Consider the following 25490-nt stretch of genomic DNA (forward strand, 5'->3'; position numbering starts at 1 on the left):
AATTAAATTCTAAGATGAAGTTTAAGAGTGATTGTGAGTATTCATGCTTTCTTATTCTACAGAATCGTAGCTAGGGTTTTCAGCGCACAGGGACAACTGAAGATTTCGCGCACCCTACTGCTTGCCAAGGATGGAAAACATTTAATTCTAAAATGTCGTAACATCAGTTTGGCGCCCTTTGGATTCTGCGCCCGGGGACAGATGCCCCCCCTCTAGCTACGTCCCTGTTATTCTATGACTTAGATGTGATAAATTAGCAACACTTACTCAACTTAAATCACCATTCTTTTTTGCAAACAGGAGATACGGAAAACAGAAGAGCTTGTTAGTTGATTTGCATGTACTAATCCTCGAACATTTCTCACACAAATTGGGTTTGAATTCCCTTTTAAAGTCTCTAGTTTTATATTTCATCCCGAAGTGTTGGCCTGCATAATTTCATTTAATTTTTTCTTTCCAAAGAAAATGCTGAAAAATGTAATTGCTTTAGTTCTGATACACTGATTTTAGTACGTGCCATCTTAACTGTTTATAACTAGTTCGTAAAACAATATGTATTAAAAAACGGTAACAATAAAAAAAAAAAAAAAAAAAAGGAAAAATGAATTAACTAACGATTGTAAGCGTAGCAAAGTAAGGGAGAATTCGGATGAGATAACTTCAAACAATACGAGCTTGTCCACACTGAAGATGTGTGAATGGAATATCAGCGGCGCCTTTCCCCTCCTACTCTTCTGTCCCCATAAATTGGTTTTCAAGGTCATTTCTTTCATTGCACGTGCGATTGAGGGAAAACCCAACGCCGTGTACTATAGTAACCTACAATGCAATACGTTAGTTATGTATTGGCGTATTTAAAAATGAAGGGTGAGACTCATACTGGAAATGGGCAAAACTCTGGAAGTGTATTTAATATTATTTTATTTAATTTGTTAATAAATTTATTTTTTTCGTTTTCTTTGGGAGTTCACATGATCATGTGCACAAATAGAGTCGCCGCCACTAGGTTCTAGTGCTTCTCAGTTTTCAGGTCCTACAATCAACTCCCAATAAACAGCACAGATTAAATGGGTAAGGTTTAACTGTGCTTCTGTTTAAAACCAAGTTAAATTTGCTTATCGTGGACTGATGCAAAAATTATTATAAATCATTATTATGAAGCAAAACTATCTTCAGAAAATACAAAAAAAGAAAAAATTCATAAGGTAGCAGCAGTGATAGCACAGGATTATCATAGCATTTGAAAGTTGTTTTTATCTGTGGTGATGGCGATAAGGAGCGCGCCTTGCGCCCTCCGATAAGTGTGGCAACCCTAGAGGAGAAGTTTCTTACGAGTAGCGAGCAGAGCGAAACAGGCAGGCTGTCGGGCAGTGTGCGCGAAGTTCCTAAATAAAGCTTAATTTTTTATTATGCACTATGTCTTGTTAATATTTATATTAATGCAGTAAGAACATAATCTGTGATATGGAATTCGAGGATTGGTGGTAAAAACATAACAGGAAATCACCATATATCCACACAGCACATACTTTAATCATATGTATTCAGAATATATAAAAATTTTACAATATAAAAATGAAGTTGAAACTGACTTTTTTATGCAAGTCTGAACAAAATAACATTGTTCAAGTTCTCTTCCAGATATACTTCTGTAATACTATTTATAACTTAGTTTCTTCACTTCTAATAATGTTTGCTCCTCCATAATTTAGTGTTTTTTTTTTTCTTTCTTTTTTTTTTTTTTTTGTTGTTGTTGTTGTTTCTGAATACTGATTTAATTAATATTACCAAAATAAACTTGATATGATTGGTTGTTTGATCTGGATATTAAGCACCAGTAGACAAATAATTCACAAAGTTGAAACTGAAGCAACCATATATGGAAATCAAACCCAAAGCATAAATATCCCCCCCGGGGGTCGACGTAGAGAACTCTGCGAAGCTACTGGCTAGGATCTGTACCTAGGCAGTCTCGGCCACGGGGGTATAAAATTTATGAACTTGGTGGTTCTGAAGGCTCTGGGAAAGGTCACTTATTGGCCGGCCCCGGAGTCTGGCACGTCCTAGCGCGGCGTGGTACTAGTAACCCGGGGGTCTCCCCCGGGGTCGCTGGGTAATGTCCCGCTGCGACGGGCTCGCCCAAGCGACTGGTAGGAGCATTAGACGACCGGTGCTGCCTGGAGCCCGTCCCCAGGTGGTGCGCTGCTCTTCTGGAGGGTAATAGTGGAGGTTGAACCTCCACGACGTGCCCAAAGGGAGAGTGGACCTGCAGTGAGATTAAGTTTACTCGGAGCAGGGCAGCCCAAAATCCAAAGCATAAATATAACGAGAAACTACATCAGTAAAAAACAATATAGAAGCAAATACCAAGCACAACAGATCCACAACTGAAGTCAAAAATTAATTTAAACCACAAGTCACTAATAAGCTAAAATTATGCCATTACATAGAAATAAAAGTGTCAGTGTATAAAATGATCATAAACTGTGGTCAGAGTTACTGGCTCTGGTGCTTCTCAGTTTTTAAACAAATTGTAATTATATGCAAGGCTAACCACTCCTTTTATGTAACTGAAACACAGCTTCAGAAGAAAATTCCTTTGATCTCGAACATTTTATTTTAATAATAAGTAAACCTTAAAAGTTAATTCTAACTTCTGAATGTATGCTTGTACTTCCCCAAGTTCCTTGGATAGAGAACTCTCCCTGTCACCATCTACAAGACAAGGACTTATTCTCCAAGAAATAAAATGAATTTCTAATAGCAGGTATATATTTTGCTCCCAAAATTAATAGAAATGAGGATCCTGGTCATGCATATCTAATGCTAGTGACTTCCTGCAGAAAAGAGCAAGTGCAGACTTTTTGGAATGATGTAATCAAATAAGGAGGATGAATATTGTGACTTGCATAGAATCTTACATTTGTTCTCAGCTTTCAGATTAATCCTCGGATTCATGAAAAATTTTTTCTTCTGTCACATTCTGTTTGAGAGTTAGAATTATATCAGCAGCAAATAATGGTCATACAGTGCTTATAGGATCTTCTCTTTGTTTTCATACTTACACATTTCCGTTAAAATATCCTTCCATAGTCTCATACTGTTTCTACTATTCTCTCTAGTCTCATTAGAGATGCTTTAAATGGTTTTTCCTTAGTGGGCTGGATAAAGAATGGTAAAAAGATCTTTATTTTTATCATTCCTTGAAATGCTACATTAAACTGTGTATTCAAAGCTTAAATTCAGCTGCAGCTCTAAAAATAAGATAAAATCTGGTATTTTATTACATTATTTAACTACTTATCATTAATTTAATAATTTATTAAATTTTTACCTATCTCTTCACATTTTATTGAACTTTAAAACATCTAATTGTTATATTAGTTGCTTCATTTATTTACTTTTCTTTGACAGTTTTCCATAGGGCTTGGTACCTGAAATTTTAGAAATCAAGCCCTGAGTATGGTGCAAATATCTCTTAAATTGAAAGGTAAAAACTGTGAAAGTACTCACAATTGGTGGAAATCATTAGTGTTAAAACGTGAAATTACATTGTCAAAATTTTAAAAATAAACAGATATGATATGATAAAAATTTAATGTATCTAAAAATGTTACACAGGTTAAATGGGATTTTGGTCTCAGGAAAGCAATTAATGAGATATCTGTTTTCATAAAATATAAATGGCAAGAAGAATTAAAAATCCAACAGTCAACTAAAATATGCTAAATGGATACACAACACATTCAGTGCAGACTGGCTCAGTCTTTCCACTGTGCAGATGTTGATGAGTAAGCCTAAACTGACCGATCTTTATGATGTATACTTAACTCTTAACATTTCACTCTCAGTTTTATCTGTTTCAGTTTATTATTGACCTAGGTATTCCAGAACTGCAGCTATTTGGTAAGTTTTGAATAATGACTTTATGTATGCCTATATAGAGAATCGGTCAGTTTCCTGACTGATTTTGCAGTTACGTCTGATAATTCTTTGCTTTTAATCCCTGTGTGATCTGTAACCTAGCAGTAAAAGCTGTAGTATATAATACTCTTAGAGGTTTCAATTTAATTTCAGCACTTCTACAATTAAAGGATACTGCATGAGAAGGATTATAATGATATGAAAACACTCATAGAATGTAAACAGATGACAATTTTTAGCTGTTCTATCCTGATATAAATAAAAAGGAAAGAAAAATGGCAAAAAAATTTTGCAGCAGAACAGACTTGTAAAGTTTGATACCCTCTGTTTCTTTTTGCAGACAAAAACAGATCCAAGTGATTACTGAATTTTGACCCATTAGTGTAAACTGGAAGATAGTTTTTAGATATCTGTGTGTGTTTACTAAATCACTACCTATATATCACATCATTGGTGCAATACATACGAAAGTATCAAAAATCATTCAAACGGTTAATATGTTCATGAGGTGTGGTGTGTGGTGTATTTAATTATGGCAAAGCACACGAGGGCTATCTGCCTAAAGGGAGGGATGCCTTTCGTGGAGGACTTTCTAAGGGAAACTGGCTCGTATACACTTTACACATGGGGAAAACCACGAAAACGCCCATGCAGCCAGCCCGTTCGCGGGATTAATATGTTCATGAGAGACAGCAAATTCGAAATACTGAAAAAAAGAAAGGGACTGGGGAAATTCGAAGGGCTATTTATTCTTTCAAATTTTTTCAAGCAATAATCTTGCTCAAGTATTCGAACATATCAACTAGAAGCAGGGATACAAAATTGTTGCACTTGGTACAGAGAATAATACAGTACAAAGTCCGAGATACAGACTCGTTGGGACTTACATGATTCTGGATTTTAGATTCTTCCAGATACTAAATCTCGATAAGCTGACATGTAGAATTTATCACTTTCAAGGAATAAAATTCATTAAAAAAGAGCTCAGCATTTTTTTTTTTTTTTTCTTTATTACACATTTCTTTTAATGTAAGTTGCTCCTTTTTTGTGCTAATACTTCCTCTTTAATTCTATAGAGAGACATGATTTCTTGTTCAGCTGCAAAGTTCCAAACTTCAAATCCTGTATTTGTTCTCTCCTCTGTCACTCTCTTCTCTATTGATAACAATATTTTCTGGATTTAGAATCATACTACACATTTCACTGCGTGTTAGTTGACTGATGATTAGGGTACTGCCATCGCAATGAAAAGCTGTTACAGCATCTTCATTTATTACTTCTCCACATTTCACAAATTCCAATAATTAGAAAAATTAACTTTTTGTTTGCAATATCTGAAATTCTTCAAATTTATGGCTATCATCATAAAGCTTAGTTAACATTCACTATACACTACTGGAGATGTATCTCAAGACTGGCGACTAAGAACATCTCATCCCGATAAATTCTGTTTTGCTCTATTATGCACTGACAAAGTTAAGCTTGGATTATATTAGTTATTTATTATACTTACGTCTATTCCTTGTATATGCTTAAAGCTTGAATAAATTCCCATATATACTTAAGGCATATCAAGAACCAATGCTAGAAATTTTGTGGCCCGGTGCAGTCTCTCCACATTTTAAGTTCTAAAAATTTTGCATCCCAGTGCTTTTCATAAAGATTAAAGATTTTGCTATCCCTCAGTTTTGTTGCTTGGTGTTTTTCTAAATTCTAAAAATTTTGCCTTACCTAAAGTTGGATGCAGCAGCTCTGATGACAGTCCTGGACTTAATAATAAATTATTCTCAATTCAAAGAGCAATAAATGTTTTCTTTTGGACTATGAGTATCATTTATAAAATCTATTTTTTTGCGTAAGGAAATAAATTGCTGTTAAATTTCCTCTTTGTCACAATGCACTTCACACTTTGCAGTACAGTTAGCTAAAGTCTGTAATCATCCTAAGCATAATGTCAACATAAAAGGTTACCATGCTCATTGATATTCAATTACTACAAACAAATTGTTGAGTCCTTGTTAGACGAGTCATTCCTTGAGCTGCCATGTGTTGATAGTCAGGCAGTGATAAAAACAAAAATAATAAATAGAGATTCACCATGTTAGCATCATGGATTTTAACCATTCAATAGGTGTAAAATCCAAGATGTTTCGATTGAATTTAGAATTTTTTGGTTTGAGATATATGCAAAGGAAAAGGGCATCTATGGAGCCAAATTATTGATCATACAGGTTTATGGAAAACTGATGGGTTTCGTAAATATGGAGGTATTTCATTTAGAGACAACTAAAATTAAGAATTGGGACTTTCCTCATATTTTATTATGAAAAAATACAAATGCACATATGTGAAGCATAAAACAAAAATTGCTGGTGATCCAGAGGTCCAGATTTTAGATAGTTTTGGACTTTATAGATCCTCAAGCACTGAAAGTCATCGAGGCTGTGGCATAATATTAAAAAAAATAATAACACAAAGGCTACACTAAGCGTTCTCATCTCAGCTTTAATGAAGATTCAAAGCATTCAACATAGTAGTGCAGAGGATGTTCTGAAGGTTCCAAAACAAATCCTTAGAAGCTGATTATGAACAGGATCAAGTTTCAATAATAAGAAAGGTTTCACAGAGCCATAAATTAAATGATTCATAATCAATGGTACAATGGCTCTTTCTATATATGCAAAACTTCAAGCATTCGTCAGCTTCACAGGCCATATTTGATAAGACATTTTAAAATACATTTGTTCAAGCTTTTAAAATATGAGGGGAAAAAAAAAAAAAAAAAAAGAAATGCAAGTTTCTTTTCAAAAATAATATCTAAAAATTTTGCTTCAGAATTCAGTGGGATCAATGAACCATCCAGAAAAACTTCAAGTTCAGGATACAGACTCTTCTTGGTACAGAAATGCACACAAACAATTTTTTGTCTTGATTTTGAAAATATTCTTGGATTATTTCAAAATCCTGTTGTGTGCTTTTTGCAGTTGTCTTTCTATTTATTGCACATTTGCTTCTTGGCAACTTAGTTGTAAATCATCAACATACATGGATCCAAAGATAGTTCCTTCACGATCAAGTTGATTTTCAAATTAAAAAAGAGTCATATTCAGCACACGTCCTTGAGAGACACCTTCTTGTAAGAAAACACTGAGTAGCAGAATGTCAAGCTTAAATTTGAAAGTATAAAATTTATAAAAAGTCTGAATGAAAGTAGGGAGGTTCCTGCACAGATTACAATGGCAGAGGTCTTGAAGCTTTTTTCATCTCTATTTTTATCATTTGCCTTTTCTATACTGAAAAAGAAAGAAATCAAAATACTTTCCTTCTACAAAGAATTTCATATTGCACTTTCTAGTAAAATGATGTTACCAATACCAAATCTGCTTTTCCTAAAATACTTTGATCAAGAGAAAATAAGCCATTTTGCTTGAGATAATAGACAAGGTAAACATTTATAATTTTCTTGAGAATCCTACAAAGACAGCCAGTAAAAACTACTGGGCAACAACTAGTATTGCTTCATAATTTGTTTGGTCAATTAAGCTGAACACTGGTTACTCTTTTTTTAAAAAAATCTCGGATTAACCAGGATTTTGAGTTTACTGCAGATTTGGCCCAATGTTACACCAATGAGTTGAAGTTAACTAATTATATATATCATGAACTTTACACAGTTATATAAGGAATGATGTTAAAAAGAAAAGTAGAACTGAATAAATACCTATCTGTCTGCTCTTGAATACAAACTAATAATACAGTTACAGATTTCATATACCATACCTGCAGACCCAAAGTCAGTGCCAGATAAGACTACACTGCCCATAAAATTACAGTATCACAATATATATATATACTGTATATATATATATATCATACCTTAGGAAACTGAATAGCACTGTCTATAACCAGCATTGAGGAACAAAAGTATAATTGACGAAATTCTTGAGATATCTGTTTATCAGAAAATTTAGAAATTTCTTTTCAGCTTGCTCACATGATGCATTTCTTATTTCTTTTCAGCTTGCTCACATAATGCAGTTCAGCTGAATAGGCATATTCTATAAATTAAAAGAAAAAAATTATTACAAGTTAAAACAATACATGGATTTTTTTTTTTTTTTTTTTTCCTCTGTGCACGTGTCAAAAATTTTAGCATTCGTTACACTTCAACATGCTTCATATCCACTAATGTCTTCTGCCATAAAAATAGATTAATAATAAATAAATTATATGAATGCAGCATTATAAAGTAAAGCACCATTTGTATATCTACTGCTTAAAAGAAAAGGGGGAAAGATGTATAATGGAGGAAAATGTATAATCAAAATTTTATTACATTTGTTAAAAATATGATACATATCTTTTAAATGTAGAATTTTAATGTCATTACTTTAATGTCATTATTGTAATGTCATTGCCATACTACAGTTATTATACAAATTTATCACCCAAATTTTACAGTCTAAAAAATATCTTTATTTGATGAAAATTCAATTATATCATTTTCTAAAACTGCAAAAATTAAAAACATATAATGTTTAACATAAAAATTAGAAGAATTGTTCCTCATTTCAGTAATACAGCTTTCATGTGGAAACTGTAATTAGGAAGCACTAAACGAGGCCTGAAACTTCACAGCTCTGAATTCAAAAGTAATAAATTTTCACATATGTCTTAACAGGTTCATTTTTTTTTTTTTCTAATTTCTTTTAAAGAATTAATTTATATTAAAATGGAGAATTATTTCATGTAAGAAATTTGAAAGCATACACAGATTAGGAAAAAAATACTGAATGATGTGCATGTCTCTAATCATCACAAAAATTTTTATAAATTTTATTACAGCAAAAATTTTGTTTTGATTTTGCCTTTAAAAGACATTACAGTAATAGACATGGATCACTTCTTCACTTCCAAAAGAAAGTAATTTCACATCATCCCTTCTTTGTTCTTAAAATAATCCAGGACTGTGTTTGGATAATATTGTCCATATTTTCACTTTGTGTTTTATGACAGAGTAATGTACACTGCACCTACCAAAGAGAAATTTATGAAGAAAAGAAAAAGAATTAAAATTTGACTAATTGATGGCACTGAAGATGGTATTAAACAAAATTCTTTTGAAACATAATGATGATGAATATTATATTTATAATAGCACATTTTCTATGAAAGCAGGCAAGTTGCTGAATCATGTTCATTTCGCATAAGGAAATAACAGTACAAAGTCTAAGATCTGGACTCATCTGGCTTTCAACGATTATGGATTTAGAGAGTTTTTTGGATATTAGATCATTAGTTTAAATCTATTATGATGGGATGCAGAAGTTATAAAATTAAAAATACGGAATCGTGATTTATGAAATAATGAAGCATTTATGATATAAAAGGCATCAAAATTTACAAAAAAAACTTAATATTTATTTGTTTACTTTATTAAACATTTCTTTCAATGTAAAATGCTTTCAATGTGAATAGCATGTGCACTCCTCAAGCGTTTATGTTTTAGATGTGAAGATAATGCAATGTAAATGTATCATTAGGTAAATGCAATATAAATGTAAATAGCATCATTTAATGAACATAATAAGTAAATGCATACGAAAGCTGTGTATATGTTACAAAAGTCTTAATTATGAAAGTAACATAATTTCAATGTAACACAAATGTAATATAAATGCAAACAACACCAAGTAATGAAATTGTGAAGGTGGTGCACATAGAGCACCAGTAAACAATGTGCATAGCATGTACCCTCTTTAAGTTTTTATGTTCTAGATGTGGAGATAATGCAAAGTAAATGTATCATAAGATAAATGCAATATAAATGTAAATAACACCACTTAATGAGCTGAATAAGTAAAAGCCTATGAAAGCTGTGTATGTGTAATAAATGTCTTAATTATGAAAGTAACATAATTTCAATATAATGCAAATGTAATATTAATGTAAACAACACCATGCAATGATTCTGTAAATGTAGTGCACATGTGCACATTGACAATCAGTAAACAATGTGAATGTGCATAGCATGTGCCCTCTATAAGTTTTTTTTTTTTTTTTTTTTTTTTTTTTAGACGTGAAGGTAATGCAATGTAAATGTATCATAAGGCAAATGCAACATACATGTAAATAGCACCATTTAATGAACTTAATAAGTAAATGCATACAAAAGCAGTGTATATGTTTTGTAAATGTCTCATGTATGAAAGCAACATAATTTCAATGTAATGCAAGTGTAATATTGATGTAAACAACACAAGTAATGAATCTGTAAAGGTGGTGCACATAGGCAATCAGTAAACAATGTGCATAGCATGTACCCTCTATAAGTGTTTATTTTTAGACGTGAATGTAATGTAATGTAAATGTATCATAAGGTAAATGCAGTATAAATGTAAATAGCACCATTTAATGAACCTAATAAGTAAATGCATACGAAAGCAGTGTATATGATATAAATATCTTAAATTTGTATATAATGTATGTAAAATGTAACCAAATGTACTTAAATTTTCAATGTAATCTGTGTTCACAAACTCTGTAAAATGTGCATTCAAATGTATAATTATGCCCTTGTTTGGCCCTGTATTGCAACTAATTATTCTGCCCAAACTCTAGATAAAGGTGGACGTGGCGCTATACCAATTAACCAATTGGCAGAGGGATGGTGCCCACGTCCTCCGTCGCATGTCGCATCCTTCTGAGCTGACGGCATTCTCACTCTGTATTCTGATTATCATTTTGAAATAAAGATCACTTATTGTTGCTTGCTGTCTCTGTCTCTTTTCCAAATTTCATCACTTTCTGACCACTCCTTCTTGGTGTTGCATTTTCAATGTCGAGCAGTGTATTTCGCCGTCCATTGATTGATGATTGGGGCATAGTTATCGCAATGAAAAACTTGTTATATTATCTTCATTTATTACCACTTCTCCACATTTGTTTACAAAATCCATTATTTGGTAAATTTCACCTTTGTTTGCGATATCAGGAAACCTTCAAATTTGCGGCTATCACCTTCGTTATCCTCATCTTGAAATATGGTAGCTAGCCATCAAATATGCCAAGCATTTTTTAAAGTACGTGGAGACACAACCTCTCACAATCTTGCGATGCTCCTCACAGTAGATTTTATGCTAAAATATTTCAAAAATTCTTGAACAGTCTCACCATTATTCAAGAAATTATATAGAGTATATTTTTATATATTATAATTATATATATATAAATATTATAACATACCGTGTTTGACGGCATATAAGACGCACTTTTTTTCCTAAATTTGGTCTCAAAAAAGTTACCTGCATCTTATAAGGTTAACTTTCAATACTGAATGCTATTTTTAGCCCAGATAAAGGTCTAGATACACATAACTTTTTCTACATCTGCCATAATTATTTTGGGCATGCGTGAAATATCTGTCGCCAAAAAGTGCAAAGCTTGAAGCTGATGTCGAAGTTTGAATAGGTTCGAGGGTCACATTACGTCTATGGAGCCTTTCCTTCTTTACATAGACTTTCTTTGACTCAGCCGACACACGTGTCAGTATCGGTGCTACTCTGTATAAATGTGTCGGTATCGGTGCTTGAAACTATTTGTTTAAAAAAATACCCTGGAAAATATGACTACAGGAAACAAGAGATTAAGCTATACAATTCAGTATAAACTAGGAGTGTTAAACTATGCCAAAGAGTACTACAGCCGTTTTTCATATTCAAAAGAAAAACTTCCAACGGGTGTAATTGTTCATGTTCATCTGAAAGGCTGGATGGACGAAGCTGGAATGAAACTTTGGTTACAGAACGTATGGGCGAGGCGATTTGGTGGACTCTTAAGAAAACCCTCTCTTTTGGTTTTGGATCAGTTTAGTGCCCATAGAACTGAAACCATAAAGAATAAAGCGAGAGAATTAAAAACCCAGATAGCTGTCATTCCTGGTGGACTGACTAGCCAATTGCAGCCTTTCGATATATCGGTGAATAAGCCATTTAAGGAAAAAGTGCAAGAATGATGGAACAAGTGGATAGGAGAGCAATATCACGCCCTCACACCCTCAGGTAGAATAAAGCGGCCCTCTATTTCACAAGTGTGCGAGTGAGTGAAAAGATCTTGGGACGACGTAAAGGCTGAAGTAATTGTTAAGTTCTTTAAAAAGTGTGGAATCAGTAATGCTCTTGACGGAACAGAAGACAACGCATTATTTGAAGAAGTTGATACTAGCAATGACGGAAACAGTAGTGATGGCGATATTCTCGTTTTTGGATGATGATTATAGTGAGAAGGTTTTTTATGGTTTTGCAAGTGATTAAAATCTAATTTCATGATAGGCAATGTTTTCCTTGAATCTGTGTTTTTTGTTGATTCTGCTTTATTTTGTATTATGTTTGATTGCTTGCCATTCATTCATTTATTCATTATCGAAATTACATATCATGTTCAAAATAGTTTGCCGTTTGTTCATTTTCCTTAATAAAAATATGTTTGGTAATTGCATTCAATGATTGTTTATTTGGCTTTTACGAAACGTGAGAACTAAAAGAAACCACATTTTAAGTTATTGCAGACTATTGAAACTTTTTTTCCTTGTGTGTAGTCTTCTAAATAAGGGTGCGTCTTATATGCTGTCAAATACGGTATATCAATATTATATTATTACAGTATTGCCATTACTCAAGAAATTTAACATGGACTTTAAGAATGCTACTTTATGTTCGCATTTCAGCTCGTGCACTATTCCGATATCTATAAGCTGAATGATGGACATAGAATTTGAAGGGAAGAATAATGTGGATACATTATCTTTAGCTAAAACTTTGAATGAAGTATGAGTGGTACGGTTGTTTACAATCAGGATAATTTTTGCATCATCTGGTAAACCTACCAAACTCAATTTTGCCAAGACTTGCATATGAAATGATTTTCAAAGCAATAATTCATTAACGTTTGTGTCATCCATGATCTTTTATTAACATTATTATATATAATGGAGGAAATCTTTACTCCTTTTAATGCATGATGTCATTTATTTTTTCTGATAACGAAAAGTTTACACTTATGTGTTCCTGCAGCATTTGCGCATGCTAAAATCTTTAGTCTCGCTTTGGAATCTTCGACGCCAGGTGAAGCTTTTCTGTAGAGTTTGCAAAGGTATTTTGCGGTACACACTGCCAGAAAAGACCAGTTTCTTCAGCGTTGTAAGTTTCTCGCGATAACTTTTCTCCACTGGTGAGTTCAATAAATTCATCTGCAAATAGTTCAATAGCTTCAGTATCAGCTCTCATGAGATTGGTGACAAAAGACATGTTGTTTTGCTAAATTTCATCTTGCTTCTACCGCACAGAGATAATTAAGCCTGAATTATATTATTTTAGTTATTTATTTACTTACATCTATTTCTTGTACATGCTTAAGGCTTATCTGAATCCTGAATAAATAAATTCCCACATATACTTAAAAATTATCGAGGGCTGGCAATGCCTGATGCAGTTTCTGCAGGTTCTAAATTCTGCTAACAAACACCTCCCTAAGTTCTAAATTTTTGTTGCCCCCAAACTTTGGCTCCCAACTGCTTTCCCTAAATTCTAAAAATTTTGTCATCCCTTAATTTTGTTGCTTGGTGCTTCTGTAATTCCAAAAATTTTGTCTTCCCTAAATTCTGCCATACGAGCTCTGGTGCCAGTTCTGGGTTTATGCCAAAAACAAATCAGTTATTCTTAATTCAAATAGCACTAAATGTTATCTTTTGGCCTATGAGTATCATTAAGAAAATCTATTTTTAGCATATGAAAAGAAATTTTTGTTAAATTTTACCTTATCAACAATTCTTAGCATATTTAATCCTTCACATCCAATCCGCCCCACACGACCCTACATTAAAACAATCAGAACCGCCCGAAAACGGCCGAGATTGTAATCTTGTTTTCTTCCCCCCTCTTAAGATATGCACTAGCAGGTGTAGTTTCCCCAAATGCGTTGTATCAGTTTACTGCAGACAGCTTGTTCTAAGAGGTTTCTTATCTTTCTGGTTGATCGTGACATTTTGTTGTTGATTCTTTTGTGGTATAGTGTGCGTTTAAGCTTTAAACAGCAATAAAAGATGAGTTAAAAAATTTAAGGATTATATTTATTTTTAAACAATTTATTTCTTCCTATAAAAATAACGGAAATAAACAAAATCTCAGTCATGATCATAACAAAGCCAGAAAGACTTGTTGGTCTGACCTTCAGAATAGTTTTATAAAGAATGGGGTCAAAGGCTAATGGAATCTTTGTTAGAAAGTAAAAAGGATGTCACTGGAAATCTTTACACTTATTTTCTGCATTAATTGATGGGGAGGGGAGGAAATTGCTGTGAAACTGGAGAACTATTTCGGGCGGTTCGGTATTTTAAGGATACAAGTTTGCGAAGGGTCTGGATTTCAAAGAGTTAACTTAAATCTGTAATCACTGCCAAGCGTAATTTCAACAGAAAACGTTTACCATACTCTTTTTTATTCAATTACTAATATAAAAAATTATTTAGGCATCGCTGCATAAGTCATTACACAAATAGTCATCTGCTGATAAACATGCAGTGATAAAAGTCAAATATAATAAATAATGACTTGCCAGGTTGGTGTCAGGGATATAAAGTATTATTTTGTGTGAAATCAGCAATGTTTCTATGTAGAATGTTTCTGTTTGCCAAATAGATATGCAGCTATGGAGTCAAATTATTGATGACATAAATTAATGCTAAAATGATTGCTTCTTCAATAATGAGGTACTTTATTTAGTGCCGAAGTGAAATTAAGAACTGGGACTCTCCAGATGTTTTATTATGGGAGGAAAAAATCTAATGTGCATGCATAAACCATAGAAAAAAAAGTTGTTTATGGCTTTGAGGTCCGGATTTTAGATCATTCCGGATATCGGACTTTTTAGTGTGTAAGATTCCCAGACATATGTGGGCCCAAGGGCTGAATGTTAATGTTCTGGTAGTAAGTAATTGCTAATCTTTACATGTGATGGTCGTTTTTTGACTCAAATATTCACAATTCCTTCAGTTTTACTATAGTGAAAATTGACACTCAGTCTGATATACACACATATATACAGTCAAAAGTCGTTAATCCGGACTCGTCGGGACTTCAGCGATTCCGGATTATCGATTTTTCCGTATTATAGATCATCAGTTTAAATCTCGTAAGATGGCATGCAGAAATTATAAAATTAAAAATATGAAACCGTAATTTATGAAATAAAGAACAATTATGATCTAAAGGGTATCAAAATTTACAAAAAAAAAAAGCTTCATATTTATTTGTTTACTTTATTAAACATTTCTTTCAATGTAAGTTGTTTAAGTTGCTTCGTTTTATGTGATAATACTTTCTCTTTAATTCTATAAACAGACATAATTTCTTGTTCAGTTACAAAGTTCCGCTGTTCAAGTCCCGTTAATTGCTGTGCCGAGAATACCGACTAACTTGTCAATCGAATTTTTTTCGTCTTCACTAACCTCTCTGTCACATTCTTCATGTCTTTATCCATTTTTTGCAGCAATTCCACTTTTTGTTTGTTGGACATCGAAACATACTTTCGTTTTGTAGATCCTTTGGAAGTTCCAGCATCAGAAATTCTATTTGACATAATCGAAAGTTCAAGTTTACTTTTATAAAATTGCTCTTACAGTCTGCAAAAAATAATAAGCAGGATCCAATTCGAAGATTAAGGAACAACGCAATCATTAACATTAACTGAAGTAGATAATTAGATAATTTTAGCTTACACCGTCTGTTATACATTAAACGCTCAGGCGAAAACATATTCTGCACTTGCGCACACGTATATGCGCAGTAGTCAAGGTCTTACGTGCACACGTAAAACGCCTGTGCGCATGTGCCATTGTGGCGCATGCGCAGAAAGTTTTTAGCTTTGAGGTCCAGATTATGGGTGTCCGAATTAATGACTTTTGACTGTACTATCAAACAGCTAAAACGAACATCAAGGGACTGATAGTTTGGTTCACTACGTCCAATCTGATAAGTATATGTATTCTAAAATACTGTCAAAATCACAACCATCTTAGAAGTAAGCAAATTTTCAGAAAGTGTCAAACCATGTGCATAACCAGTCAGGTAGAGTAGACTTTAAGGTACCCCTTGTATTATGGCGAAGTTGTTGCTTGATTTATCGCCAAGTTGTTTCATTTATCGCAAAGTTGTTGTTTCATTTATGGTAGCCTGAGTTGTTCAATGTTATGGGAACCCTAATGTGACGTAATCGGGTGCGTGATTCTATGAAATTTTGAATCATGGGATGTGTTGTAAGCGTTTTTGTGGTGTGTGATGGTTTGATTCTTTAGACAGTAGAATGACCGAGTGTAGTAAGATTAATTTGAAGTTTCTGTACGATTTGGAGTGAAAGGGGAAAAGAGCTTTAATTGACTTATGTGCAAATGAAGGTTTACTTAGTACCATTATAAGTGTCCTGTATGTAGGAAGGATTTGCGTCTAGTCGAACTTAAAAACTGTTTAGATGGTTTGAATGGGTTTGTAGGAAGAAAGGTTCAGATGGTCACTATGTGAACCGTTCGATCAGAAAGACTACCTGGTTTGAAAAAAGTCATTTGAGTATGATTGATATTTTGATTTTTACGTGGCTCTGGGTATACGAAGCGAACTCGAAAATCATGGTAAGTGAATATTTGCTTTTGGTAGTGCTTAAATGTATAACATGTTTTTCCTTTTTTATGTTATTTTATTGTTTGGTTTAAAATGTATTTCATTGAGATTATGTATTTTTTGTTTGCCTATATCGTAGAATTTGGTGCTCCTTTGACTTTTTAAGTGAAAATATATCGATGTGTATGGACAAAGTAAAGGGAATGCGCAATGCAAGTTTGTGCAATTCTGGGATTTTTTCTAAAGTGAAAATAGGTCGACGTGTGCATGGATAAAGTTAAAAGAGTGCACAATGGCATTTTTGTGCAATTCGGGGATTTTTTTTAAGTGAAAAGAAGTCGATGTGTACATGGATACCGAGTTTGTGCAATTGTTTGTCTTGTTATTTTGGCTTTGTGTAGCGGCGATTTTTAGTACAAAAATCGCCGCTTCGCAAGTCAAAATAATGAATCAAAGAATTGCACAAAATCAGCATTCATGTACCACAAAAAATCACCAAGTTTCGCCAAGGGGTACCCTAAACAATACTTTTACCTAACCAGTCTTCCAGCAACCATGCTCATAACAGTCGTTTCAGTCAAGCAATGCCACCATTTTCGTATGTGCTCTATTTTGTTGTATTCCAAGTTCCAATGGTTTTCATACACGAACCGCGATAATTTTTGCCTAATTTTAAAATATGAGCTTGTGGAATTTGCCAGCAATGGAAGAAACTACAGTCAAATTTTGACAATCATACCGAATTCTGCTGAAAATTTTCTACGGGGAATATTGAGGGAGTCCATTTTCTAGATAGCCACTGTTGCCAGAGATTGCATGAACACAAGTCTTCGCAATTCTCTGTTTTTTTTTTTAAGTGAAAATAGATCACTGTGCACTTCGAGAGAAGAATAACATACACACAAAAAACTACAGAGATTCAAAGAAGAATGTGTATTTTTTATTTAATGTATGACAAAATTCGTATTTAACAATTCAAATTTGTATTTTAAATTGCTAAAGTATGTTTTCTTTTCCTGTGCTGATATTGTTTACCACACTTACTGAAATATCCCCCTGAAGTTCTGCACGTCGCCTCAAAGTGTGCTCTTAGCCGGCGAGGAGGTGTACCTGGGCGGAACGGGCCCAGTACGTTGGGAGAGTGATCTCCTGGAAGGTCACTCAAGGAGTGAAGAACGACTGTTCGGCTCATATTTCACTTAAAAGTTTTAGTTAAAGATAATGTATCCATATTATTTTTTCTTCGAAACTGTACATTCATCATTCAGCCTATGGATATCGGAATAGTGTGCATACCAAAATGCAAATATAAAGTAATATTTTTTAAATTCATGTTAAATTTCTTGAATAATGACAAGACTAGTCAACAATTTAAAAAATAGTTTAGCATAAAATCTGCTGTGTGAAGCATCGCAAGTTTGTGGGAGGATGTGTCTCCAGATACTTTATTTTAACTTTATAATTTCTACATGCCATCTCACAAGTTTTAAACTGATGATCTAATCTCTGGAAAAATCCCAAATCAGCTAACTCCCTACGAGTGTGGATCTCAGACTTTGTACTGTATTGCCTATCTGAAATATCCTTGAATTTCATTTCATTAGTTTCTTGATGCACTGTAACAAAAATAGTGATCAAATTATTTTCCGTATATTTTTATATATTTAATTTTAAAAATTGTTTTCTTTATGTGGAAAAAAAATCTTCCTTTAGCTTAGATATTTAAGGTTCTTACTAAAAATTGCATTTTTTTAAATTTTTTTTTTTAGCTTATTGTACTTTTCTGCAGCAAAAAAAAAAGTTTTAATTATATGAAGTGCCTCTTTTAAAGAGTAAACAGGTAGTACAGTCAAAAGTCTTTAATCTGGACTCGTCAGGACTTCGGCGATTCCGGATTATAGATCATCACTTTTAAATCTGGTAAGATGGCATGCAGAAATTATAAAATTAAAAATATGAAACCGTAATTTATGAAATAAAGAACAATTATGATATAAAGAGTATCAAAATTTACAAAAAAAAAAAAAAAAAAAAAGCTTAATATTTATTTGTTTACTTTATTAAACATTTCTTTCAATGTAAGTTGTATAAGTTGCTTCGTTTTATGTGATAATATTTTCTCTTTAATTCTATAAACAGACATAATTTCTTGTTCAGTTACAAAGTTCTGCTGTTCAAGTCCTATAAATTGCTGTGTCGAGAATACCAACTAATTTGTCCATCGAAAATATTTCGGCTAATCTTTGGAATATGGTAACAGGTTGTTTGGCGACATTTTGGAGGCGATAAAAGTTACTACCTAGGACTTTGGGAATAATGTGAGAAGTACTCAGTTCTGATTACGCATTATTTCGTGTGAGGGAAATGAGAGATCATGAGATATGTCATGTGACATTAATGGACGAATCACTGTTCTTTAATCGGAAAAGGGGGTAAATTTGTAAAAATATCTGCTGTACTTTATAGCAGTAGTTTCATTCTATGTTCCGTGAAACAGTGTTGTTTAATATTTGGATCCCATGGCCCTATTAAAGTAAATCCGAAATTTTTATTGCGTTTATGTGTAATTGAAAAGAATTGCTTAATTGCGGATAAGTATGAATGTCCAATATGTGGGAATGAAATAAGATTGTGTGAAAGGAAGGATATTACAGATAAGTTTGAATGGCAGTGCAAGAAACCTGGTGAAAATTGACATTTTGTGATCCACCATGCACTGAAGATTCTGTAGAAGATTAGGTAAATTAGTATTTTTTATTATTTGAGGATATTATTTTTATGCATTGTTCTAAATGTAAGGAGTAAATAAATTAATATGGTATTATTGGAAAATTGTTATTAGCAATGATTTAGTTTAAAGTAATTAGGATTGTAAGCTAATTTTTATTAATTTAATGTATGTGCTTATTTATATTTTAAGTAGTGTTTTTTAATTTAATTATATTTTAATTTAATGATCATGATTTTGAGAGTTATATGTTTGTAGTATATTGGAATATGTTTGAGTAGAAGTAAATGTGCATAAAAGAATTTAAGCATTTGACACTAAGTATTTGTAATCATTTTTAATGTTTTGTTATAAATTCGTTGGTGACGTTTATAATACATAATTTAGAGGTAAAAGTTTTTGGATATTTTATTTATTTTATACGTGCAAATGTCCATCCTTGAAAAGGGTATATACTTTTTCGAGATCAGGTAATTTCATATATGTCCTTTTTACCAAATTTAAAGATTCACAAAATTTTCATGCATTTTCATGAAATTTTTCTAATTTATCAGGAAAAAGCAGTGTATATGGATATAGTGAAGAGTGTGCGCAATGCCATTTTTGTGCAATTCTGGGATGTTTTTTTAAGTAAAAATAAGTCAACATGTACATGGTTTAATTATATTTTAATTAAATGATAGTTATTTTGCGAATTATATGTTTGTAGCAATTTGGTATACGTTTCAGTGGAAGTAAACGTGCATGGAAATAATTTAAATATTTGAGACTAAGTATTTGTAATCATTTTTAATGTTTTATTATAAATTCGTTGGTGACGTTTATAATAGATAATTTAGAGGTAAAAGTTTTTGGATATTTTATTTATTTTATATGTGCAAATGTCCATCCTTGGAAACGGTATATACTTTTTCGCGATCAGGTGATTTCATACATGTCCTTTTTACCAAATTTAAAGATTCACAAAATTTTCATGCATTTTCGTGAAATTTTTCTAATTTATGAGAAAAAAGCAGTGTACATGGATATAGTGAAGAGTGTGCGCAATGCCATTTTTGTGCAATTCTGGGATGTTTTTTTAAGTAAAAATAAGTCGACGTGTACATGGTTTAATTATATTTTAATTAAATGATAGTTATTTTGTGAATTATATGTTTGTATGAATTTGGTATACGTTTGAGTGGAAGTAAACGTGCATGGAAATAATTTGAATATTTGACACTAAGTATTTGTAACCATTTTTAATGTTTTGTTATGAATTCTTTGGTGACATTTATAATAGATAATTTAGAGGTAAAAGTTTTTGGATATTTTATTTATATTATATGTGGAAATGTTCATCCTTGGATAGGGTATATACTTTTTCGCGATCAGGTAATTTCATATATGTGCTTTTTACCAAGTTTAAAGATTCACAAAATTTTCCTGTATTTTCGTGCAAATTTTTCTAATTTATGAGAAAATAGCAGTGTAGATGGATAAAGTCAAGAGTGTGCGCAATGCCATTTTTGTGCAATTCTGGGATGTTTTTTTTAAGTAAAAATAAGTCGACGTGTACATGGTTACTGTGTATGTGCGATTTTAAAAAACGCTGCAAGGAGTTTGTGATTCTGCACTTTTTCCCAATTTTGCAGTTAATATTTGTCATGATTAAGCAGTTTTGTTCCATAAAATTTCTAGCATAAGTGTAATTCGGCTAACAGATTGTTGGAAAAAGTGTTGAGTAAATAAAAAGAAAAGAAACATGTCTTTACTTCGTGAAGACAAAATGGCGGTGAAAAAATAAAATAGAGGGTTGCTGTAGCAGAGTTGGTCGCCAAATTTTCGCCAAGAAATCACCAAGTTACCATAATCCAAAGATCAACCATTTTTTCATTTTCAATAACCTCTGTGTCACTTTCTTCACTATCGGAAGCGAATTATAATGACAAGGAATTTGATTTAAATCGTATCAAAGACAGAGTACATCGAGATGAAATACTACATTTAGTAAGGAATTATAAGCCAAATAAAATAAAAACATCTGCCCTGAAGATAATGTTGACATGACTGAAGATGACTGAAGATGAAGTGTTGACAGATCAACTTCCAATTCATTGCACGCCGCATTGTTTCCCCCCATCCCTCCCTTTAGGCAGATAGCCGTCATGTGCTTTGCCATAATTGAATAATCCTAATCCTTTAGAAAGTCCACCACAAAGATACCCTTCCTCTTATTCATATAGCCTCAGGGCTTTGCAATAATCACATAAAGCAAACCAAACTATGGATATATTTTTAGTAAGCTGGCAAACATTAATATATCATAAGGAAACCCACTTTAGCAATTTAAAATAGAAATTTGTAATTATTAAAAAAGGAATATATAATATATTAAATATATAGAGCACTTACCTTTTTCAAGATAACTTTCTGCAATTTTTTCTGTGCTGTTATTTTCTTCATATACACAATGATCTGCTTTTACTAAAAAAAAAAAAATAAATAAAATAAATAAATAAATCGGTGAATTTGCACTAACTTTGCATCACATACAACAAAGGCATTGCACACCAGCCACGATCACTTTTGCCCAAGAGCAGTTAAAACGGGTAGAGTATATTTTAAGGTACCCCTTGTATTATGGCGAAATTGTTGTTTGATTTATCGCCAAGTTGTTGTTTCATTTATGGTAGCCTGAGTAGTTGAATTTTATGGAAACCCTATTGTGACGTAATCGGGTGCACGGTTCTGGGAAATTTTGTAAGCATTTTTGTGGTGTGTGTTAAAACCGTTTAGATGGATTTGAATGGGGTTGGTAGGAAGAAAGGTTCAGATGGTCATTATGTGAAGCGTTCGATCAGAAAGAGTATCTGGTTTGAAAAAGTCATTTGAGTATGATTGATATTTTGATTTTTATGTGGCTCTGGGTGTACGAAGCGAACTCGAAAATCATGGTAAGTGCATATTTGCTTTTGGTAGTGCTTAAATGTATAGCATGTTTTTTCTTTTTTATGTTATTTTATTGTTTGGTTTAAAATGTATTTCATTGAGATTATGTATTTTTTTGTTTGCCTATATTGTAGAATTTTGTGCTCCTTTTACTTTTTAAGTGAAAATATATCGATGTATACATGGGCAAAGAAAAAGGAGTGCACAATGCAAGTTTGTGCAATTCTGGGATTTTTTTTAAGTGAAAATAGGTCGACGTGTACATGGATAAAGTCAAAGGAGTGTGCAATGCCACTTTTGTGCAATTCAGGCATTTTTTTAAGTGAAAATAAGTCGATGTGTACATAGATACTGAGTTTGTCTTGCTATTTTGGCTTTGTGCAGTGGCGATTTTTGGCGCAAAAATCGCCTCTTCGCAAGTCAAAATAACGAGTCAAAGAATTGCACAAAATCAGTATCCATGTACCATCAAAAATTGCCAAGTTTCGCCAAGAGGTACCCTAAACTATACTTTTACCGTTAAAACTAAAGCCTATACTCCTAACGCAATGAAAACAAAAGAGAGATTCTGTTTTCACAATTTACAAATAACATATAGAAATCAGAAAGGGAAAGCACGTGACTGAGGGAGAAACAGCCCACAATCCCATTGATATGAGTTATTAAAAAAATAAAACTGCGAGAATAATATTATTATCTAACAATGAAAATAAAGTTTCTTAAATAAAATCATTGTTTAATAAATAAACTGCCAAATGGTGTCTGCACCCAATATTTCACTTTAACTAGTAATAATAATGAAACTTACCTTTAGTCCTCACCTTTTACAGAATACACTGTCGAGATATTATTTAGAAATATTTGCATTAACTTGCAAGTGTTTGATTCCTTCTTCTGTCTTCTCCACATATGCTCGGCCAGATACGAGTCTAATTGTTCTGTTGCCTGCGGAGCATCCTCCTCATCCCGCATTATATTTTCTTTCAAACATAACTCTATGCATACTTCCCTACAAAAACTCTTCCAGCAAGTCACAGTGTTTTTAGCCACTCCTAACTCAGAACGGATAAAATCATTTCGGCATTTGCCAAGCCACATATATGTAACTCTCAAAATATCACACATGCTCAATTTACTCTTCGTAAACCACGAATCCTTTCGAACAGACCTTGAAATTCGATGCTTACATTCACCTCGCGTTACTCTACACATCCACTCAAAACCATCTAGACAATTCTTTCGCTCTACTAATTTCATATCAGTTTTACAAATTGGACATTTATACGATCTTGTAATCAAACGTTTCTCCATACACCACTCAATCACGCTTTTTTTACCTTTTCGCTCCAACTGATAAAAAAATTCCAGATTCAGACAATCGTCCATTGTGCATTAAACACCGAAACAAACACACCCTTCAACGACAATCAAATAGACACACAACAACAAAATAGACAGGTGTCTTGTTTTGCATGGACCAAGTCTTTCCGCTCCGATGGGCGAAAAATCAAGATTAGGTGCGAAGGAAAGGTGCAGTAGCTAATCGCACCCACGTGTTAACTTCCTTTTGTAGTTAAATTAATCACTCATAAAATGATTGTAAAAGACAAACAAACATTTATTTAAAGATAAATCTTAATGACCTACACGTAACGTATTTGTTGCAACTCTCAGGGATACAACGTGCAGGTTACAAATTAAATAATCACAGCAGGGATTATTAATACAAAGATTTAATATGGATATCTCACACAAGCTGAAAACGTTACATTACTCTATCAAGTGCTTACATACAACTGAGTGAAAAGGCAATTTTCCCGCTCAGTTCGCAGTTAAAGAAAAAAATAAAAATAATAAAAAATAGTCCAATCAAACTCCTTTTGCCGACCTTCGCCGAGCCGTTACGTAATCGTCTGTCTGCAGCAGCCGTCTCCAACAGTATTCGTAAACGTACATAACATAACAAACGTACTTACTGCATCGTACCATTCAACATTTTAAGCGTACATTGATAGTATTTGTTTATAAAGCATAATTTTAAGTTTTAATATTTTGGCAACATTGATATTAAATTGTAAAAAGAATGAGTTAAAAATGTATCTGGAAGAGAGAGTTTTTTTCATTATTATGGTTTGGTAGAATGTGGTAAGATTTTTTATGTCTGATTTTCTTTAATAAAGTTTTCTTTTTGTATATTGCCATAATGTATTTTTGTTAGAAGTGGATGATTCTTTTGAGAATGTTATATATATGCCAATCTTAAATAACCAACATTTGGTAGCAGAACGTGGTTGCCCCCTCTGTTAATAAACTTTCAGATAGAACATTGATGTTGTTTAGGCTTAACAAAATAGCCAATTTCTCTAAGAGATAAATTAGACTTGTATTATAATTATGGTATTGTATCATTATTATGGTTTGGTAGAACGTGGTAAGATTTTTTATGTCTGATTTTCTTTAATAAAGTTTTTTTTTTTTTTTGTATATTGCCATAATGTATTTTTGTTAGAAGTGGATGATTCTTTTGAGAATGTTATATATATGCCAATCTTAAATAACCAACATTTGGTAGCAGAACGTGGTTGCCCCCTCTGTTAATAAACTTTCAGATAGAACATTGATGTTGTTTAGGCTTAACAAAATAGCCAATTTCTCTAAGAGATAAATTAGACTTGTATTATAATTAGTGAATATAAATTAGAAAATATGGCATATAATATGATAAATTTGAGTCATATAGAAAAATTAAGTGACGATAATTATCTTATTTGAGCCAACAGAGTTGAAAGTGAATTAAGAAGTTTAAAGATATGGAGAAGTGTGTTAGAAGCTGATGAACCACCAAAACCATATAAAAAGGATGATGTTAATTTCGAAAATGAAATTAAAACTTGGGAAATATGGGATGATAATAACGCAATAGCAAGAAATATAATGAATCAAACTATGACAGCTCCACAAGCGTTAAAATATGCGAATGAAAAGAACGCAAAGAAGTTATGGGAGAAAACCAAAAATGAAATGGCGGCAAGAACAGAAGATATTCAAATCAAATGCAGAATAGAATTAGCTCAACTGAAAATGAGTCAAAATGAATCAGTAGATGATTATATGAATAGAGCTGTTATTCTGAAAAGTAAAAGTATTCAAGTTGGAGATGAAATAAGAGATAAAGAATTAATTTACTTCATACTAGAAGGACTTAGAAAAGAATTTGAATTTGATGTTAAAATTATTAA

General features: G+C 32.6%; 1 protein-coding gene across 7 annotated transcripts; it reads right to left on the reverse strand.

Annotated features, from left to right (window-relative positions):
• Positions 1-1707: 1707 nt before the first annotated feature.
• On the reverse strand, positions 1708-23707 carry LOC118185238 (uncharacterized). Of its 7 annotated transcripts, none has more exons than XR_004757559.2 (4): positions 23073-23706; positions 21715-21786; positions 7801-7982; positions 1708-7212 (listed from the first exon to the last, which is right to left on the reverse strand). XR_004757559.2 is itself a non-coding variant. In XM_035355068.2 (3 exons), exons 1-3 carry the CDS (start codon positions 23635-23637, stop codon positions 7213-7215), a joined length of 642 nt encoding a protein of 213 aa, XP_035210959.1. In that variant the 5' UTR covers positions 23638-23707; the 3' UTR covers positions 1708-7212. The 7 variants fall into 7 exon arrangements, 3 of the variants coding, with proteins under 3 accessions (XP_035210959.1, XP_035210956.1, XP_035210958.1); XR_004757558.2 differs by having other exon boundaries at positions 1708-7217; XM_035355068.2 differs by lacking the exon at positions 7801-7982 and having other exon boundaries at positions 1708-7217; positions 23073-23707.
• Between the last annotated feature and the right edge of the window lie 1783 nt (positions 23708-25490).

Source organism: Stegodyphus dumicola, chromosome 12 (genome assembly GCF_044657685.1).
Source record: "Stegodyphus dumicola isolate Sdum_Otavi_A_Nest chromosome 12, ASM4465768v1".
Classification (NCBI taxonomy): domain Eukaryota; kingdom Metazoa; phylum Arthropoda; class Arachnida; order Araneae; family Eresidae; genus Stegodyphus; species Stegodyphus dumicola.